Source organism: Etheostoma cragini, chromosome 17, assembly GCF_013103735.1.
Source record: "Etheostoma cragini isolate CJK2018 chromosome 17, CSU_Ecrag_1.0, whole genome shotgun sequence".
Classification (NCBI taxonomy): domain Eukaryota; kingdom Metazoa; phylum Chordata; class Actinopteri; order Perciformes; family Percidae; genus Etheostoma; species Etheostoma cragini.
In genome coordinates this window covers 25,662,666-25,668,514 of record NC_048423.1, presented here as the reverse complement: position 1 = coordinate 25,668,514, position 5,849 = coordinate 25,662,666, and the positions used below count along the sequence as shown (strand labels likewise).

The 5,849-nt window shown below is 40.9% G+C and overlaps 1 protein-coding gene across 1 annotated transcript in view; it reads right to left on the bottom strand.

Moving 5' to 3' along the window:
- Positions 1-3,685, bottom strand: part of ltbp1 (latent transforming growth factor beta binding protein 1) — a 94,686-nt gene extending 91,001 nt beyond the window's left edge. Inside the window, exons 1-2 of the mRNA XM_034898560.1 lie at positions 3,640-3,685; positions 600-767 (exon numbers count right to left, since the gene is read on the bottom strand). Coding sequence (XP_034754451.1) covers positions 600-767; positions 3,640-3,685 — 214 coding nt within the window. The remainder of the gene's footprint in view (positions 1-599; positions 768-3,639) is intronic.
- Between the last annotated feature and the right edge of the window lie 2,164 nt (positions 3,686-5,849).

Genomic DNA, 5,849 nt, shown 5'->3' with positions numbered 1-5,849 from the left:
CATGTGATTGGCTGCTTAGAAATTAAGTGTTAACGAGCAGTTGGACAGGTGTACCTAATAAAGTGGCCGGTGAGTTTAACAATCGTTTGGGACAGCCCTAGTCTGGACTGTGGACAGTCAAAGCAACACTGGAAGAAGGAGAAAGTGCTCTGTTTATCGGGGGGGGGGGCAAAAAGCGTCTCAGCTGCAGCTCCAAACATGGTCCATGAAAGCAGAAACCAAAACAATATTTCACCATGTTAATATAGCAGTAAAAAAATAGTAACTCTGGAAAGATTAGAGGTGGGGGGATAAGTTGATACACCATAGTATTGCAATAGTTTCCATGGCAATGCAGTAGCGATACACAGACTCCAAGCATAGATCTATTATCATATACGTGGTGGTCAGTTTGTCCCATTTTGCAGCAATAAAATTGAAGTGATATAGAAATATTGATTTTTAGATAAAGGGTTTCCTTTTGGGGACGTCATTTGAAATTGGGAAAAACTAGAAGTTGGAAAATATTTAGTGAATTGCAATATATCGCAGAATATTGTGTGAGAGAGAGAGAGAGAGAGAGAGAGAGAGAGAGAGAGAGAGAGAGAGAGGTCACTAACCTACTCTGAAGTTGGGGGCTGTCAGGGTGTCAGTAGCGCGGCCGTTCTCGCTGATGATGGTGGTGGTGTTTCCCAGCTCACAGTTGTTCTGACATCGCCCCCCCGTGCAGGTTACCTTGCAGATGGTTGGAGTGAACACCACCTTGATCCGTCCTGTATGGTTGCCCACTGCCACCAAAAACATGGCAGAAACCACAAGAAGGGGGAGGGGGAGCAGACCAACTTTGGTTATTGTTTGATTCATCGAAAAATGTTAAATTACTTTCAAGTTCAAGCTCGTCACAATCAACTACTGAGGCTCCTGTCAAAACAAAAGCAGAAGATATAGTATGCAATTTATAATTTTGAGGAAACTTTGTTTCTCCTCGTCCTCCGCTGCTCCTAGATTCAGTGGCGCCTTTGAATCGTGAGCAGGAATAAGAACAAGAAATCTGGGAGAAAGAGAAGTCAGCAAACAAAACTCTGGGCCTTCTTCCAGTTCTTCATTAGAAGTCTGTGAGAGGTGGATATTGGCACATGAGCATACCAAGCCTTATCCCAAGGCAAGGCAAGGCAGCTTTATTTTTATAGCACATTTCAGCAACAGGGCAATTCAAAGTGCTTTACACAAAATCAGTTAAAAAACAGTTACAAAATAAAAACAGATAAAACACGTGAATTTAAATTAAGAACATTAAGACACATACAACACAAGAATAAAAGTTACAGTGCAGTATTCTGTAACATCCCAAAACAGACAAGCAGCACGCATGCCACCTTCCTATTTTTTGCCTGCTTTCCTTGCTGTCTGGTTTTCTCCTTATTCTATATTTCTACTTTTTTACTATCGAGGTTTAGCAAACTATGCTCAGGGACTGTAGTACCTCAAATTAAGACAAGGAGCTCTAAATGTCCTTTGAAGCAAGATCAGGAGAAGTGGCAGTAGCCTTTAGAAGTACTGTAGGAGTACTTTAGGAGTAAAGGCTTACCTAGGCGTCTGCCTGTCCCCACCCTCACCCATCCAGCCCTCAGTACACACTGACAGGAAGAAGAGATGGGTGGAGACAGAGATACTGGATCCCATCTTAAAGTATCTGACACATTGAATCTTTCTACATACTGTGCACCCTACATACATCTCTTCAGGTACCTTTAGCTTTGACTTGATTTCCTTTTAATATCTCTCCCAGTGTGGTTGTTCTTGGCCTCCTTGTGTCAGCTCCAAACCTCTGTCTCCAGCTCAGTGCTTTGTCTGTGGCTGTCAGCTGTTCACACCAGAGAGAGCGGACGCATGGAGGAATGCCAAGCAGCCGGAGGAATGTGTTCTAAACCACTGGGTAACAGTCGCTAATGTGCAAAAATTAACTTTTGATGAGGGACCTAATATGTTGAAATGGTGAATGAAAAACCAAATGCCAAGGGTAAGTGGATAGAGAAATGCTGCCAGGACATATCTGAATGTCCAAGATTGGACATCTAACCCTGATTTGCCAAATGTCTTTTTTCACCAGTTTAAGATGTCTCTTCATAATTATTTGCATACAAGCTGCAACTGTTTTTCTCATACTTGATATTCATAATTGAATTGTATGTATGTATTTGTGTGTGTACACATGTATATATGAATATGTGTGTGTAAGTAATTGTGTATGTATGTAAGTATGTATGTATGTATTTGTATATATTATATTAGAGCAGCACAATTATGGCCAAAATGATAAAACGATTATTTTGATCAATATTGTGATCCCGATTACATCAATATTGATTGTGCACAATATGTGATCCCAATTATTCTCACGATTCTTTGTTGATTTTAACCAAAACAAATTGTATTGTCACAGTTTATTTATAACTGCTTTCAAATCCATATTATCTTACAATTTTCATTCATTCAATTTGCATTTTTATCAACTATGATATTCGGAAAAAACGGAGGGTACTATTAATTAATTAATGAATTAATTAATTATTACTACTATTGGGGTGGCAGTAGCTCAGTCCATAGGGAGTTGGGTCGGGAACCGGAGGGTCACTGGTTCAAGTCCCCGTATGGACCCAAAAAGTTTGGAGCGTGGATTGGTGGCTGGAGAGATGCCAGTTCACCTCCTGGGCACTGCCAGGTGCCCTTGAGCAAGGCATCGTATCCCCCGGACCGCTCAGGGCGCTGGTTCAGCTGGCAGCCCACTCACTCTGACATCTCTCCATGTATAGTGCATGTATAGGTCCTGAGCGTGTGTGCATTTCAGGCCCAAATTCAAAATCTCAGAAAATTTGAATATTACATGAAGTGGTTCAAAAAAGGTTTTTGTCATACAGAAATTTCGGCCCTCTAAAAAATATATAATCATGCATAAGTACTCAGTACTTGGTTTGGGCCCCCTCTGCATGAATAACTACCTGAATGCGACGTGGCATGGATGCTATCAGCCTATGGCACTGCTGAGGTGTTATGGGAGACCAGGATGTCTCTTATCTTTCTCTTGGCAATGCCCCGTAGATTCTCTACGGGGTTCAGGAAAGTATCCAGCACAGTAATCCCATGGTAACTGAACCAGGTTTTGGTACTTTTGGCAGTGTGGGCAGAGGCCAAGTCCGGCTGGAAAATGAAGTCACTGTCTCCATAAAGCTTGTCCGCTGAAGGAAGCATGAAGTGTTCTAAAACGTCCTGGTAGACGGCTACGTGGACTCTGGACAGTGGACCTTGGTTTCCAAATGAGATGCAAAAGGTGCACTCATCAGAAAAGAGGACTTTGGACCAGATCTGTTTTTCTTAAGCCCAAGTAAGATGCTTCTGACATTGCTTGACAAACCCATGTCCAGGATCCGTCTATGGGGGGTGGCTCTTGATGCAGTAAGTCCAGCCTCTGTCCACTCCTTGCGAAGCTCCCCCGCATTTAGAATGGCCTTTTCCTGATAACCCTCTCCATGCTGCGGTCATCCCTGCTGCTTGGGCACATTTTATTTTCCACTTGACTTTCTATTGATGATACAGCACTTTGAGAACATCCAACTTCTTTTGCAATTACCTTTTGAGGCTTTCACTGCTTGTAGAGGGTGTCATGGATGGTTTTGTGAACAACTGTCAGGTCAGCAGTCTTCCTCATGACTGAATTCTACTGAACCAGACTGAGAGACCATTTAGAGGCTCAGCCACCTTTTCAAGGTGATTTTGAATTAATAAGCTGATTAGAATCATACACTACAATAGGCTACAATATTGAACCTTTTCACAATATTCTAATTTTCTGAGATTTTGAATTTGGGGGTTTCGTAATCTATGAGCCATAATCATCTAAATTATAACAAATAAAGTCTTGAAATATCTCACTTTGCATCTATTGAGTTTAGATAATATATTAGTTTCACCTTTTAAAATTGAATTGAATTACTGAAATAAATGAACTTCTGAAACTGAACCTAAATGGATTCAATAAGGGATTTGATTTTGGATCGGATTAGCAGGTGTTACACTAGGTTCAGACTCGATACACTGCTACTGAACTCTATTCCAATATACTGTATATTTTACGACAGATAACCTAAGTTTACTTTGAAGCCTAACTCTCTATGTGTTTTTGCTTCCCATTTCACTACTATTGATGTGTGGCCATTTCTCTGGCATTTCTACATTGCGAGGTGGAATTAAACTGCGCTGAGGAGGTTATTCTGAAACCGGGTCTGGGTCACTTGGCCATGTCTGCGTCCGCCTGAGTCCACGGCGCTGCAAAAGCAAGCATCAACTCAGATTTTTCTGCTGACCTCCCCTTTAATATCCCTAAATCGGTCTGTCTGGCTGTGGCCAGGGGCACAACCGCTTACACTGCAGTCTACAGGATTCTTTGAAAAATATTGACTCATTCATAGATGCATACTGGTGAGTCCGACATTGGAGTTCAGCCTTGAATTTATGACAAGCCACAATAACCAACCACAAGCTGGTGAATTATAGCTGTTGTTGAACTGTCAGATCTATAAGAGTTTGACTGCAAGCCAGAGTTGGTCCAAAAATAATTTTCTCTAAACGGTTTATGCAGCTCAAAAAATGTCTCCTAAAAATGTAAATACCACAAGCCCTGCATAGCTGAAGGTGGGGGGGAATTTGGTGTCTATAAATCCAGTGAAAGCACAGGCAAGTTACAAACTAAAACTCTATTTATGCCTTTGTGTGTCAGCAGCCATGTAGCACTGGTCTCTGCTTTAAACTGTAAATGGAAGATAATGTGTGTTCTGTGGGAAGGCTGTTGAGTAGCAGTGAGACTTTAATGGGAGCAGATAACAAGTATTCAGAGGCTCCCCTCTCCACAGCCTTCCCCCGGTCTTATCCATCCAGGCCCTTGTTTTTTCAACAAATTTGGGGGTTCTCCCCCAGATGACAGTTATTTTATTCCATCTATTCTATCCTAACTCTCACACTCTGCCTTTGTCTGAAATTGCCCCTTAGAAAATGAGACTAATAACTCATTTTCGACATCCCCAAGCAGCAGGCAATGCTTAAGTCTTTATGCCATTAACGCTGGAGCTGCAATTGGAACAAATCCTGTTACTGCCCAATTGTAAGCTCCATATTCTCTCTATATCCTTAGTGTTAGATCAGATGGCATGTGTTTTGTGTGTGGCATGTGTGTATGTGTGTATATTAGGGTTGAGATTTTCCCCTTTTGGTTTCAAAATGATTACTTCCTGCGATAAATAAGTTGCAAGAAACTCGCCTGAAACAAAGAAAAACTGTTCTGTAAACACTAAACAGAACAGATAATACATGTTGAAATTCCATCCACATTTTATGATGTTATTCTTTCATGTTTGTTGTTTATGTGGTTATATTTAGGAAATATTACATTCAGAATTATATGTTCCTAACAACTACTCACATAGCACTAAGTCAGACTCATGACGGCCAGTTGTGTGGCCAACAAAGGATGCAAATCAATGCAGCAGAACCAGAGCAATCATTTTTTATTCCACACATTCTTCTTCGTTGTCAAAACCTGGCATCTATATTTCCCACAATGCAACTCTGCCAAAAACAGCCTGAACTAAGATTCAGGTTTGTAAGCAGCTACTAATGTAACCTCACGCAGAGATGGGGAGCGCCCTAGAGAAGTCTGGTAGACTCGCTTTGTAACTTCTTTCTGCCTAGATTTGATTCATTTTCAAACTTTTAGTCTTTAAAAATGTGTGTTGTGTGTAAACTTCTTTCTGTATAATGTCTGAGTTTTTTTAAATGTAAGTTATTATTACTAAAATGTAGTACTTGAGGTAATTTCT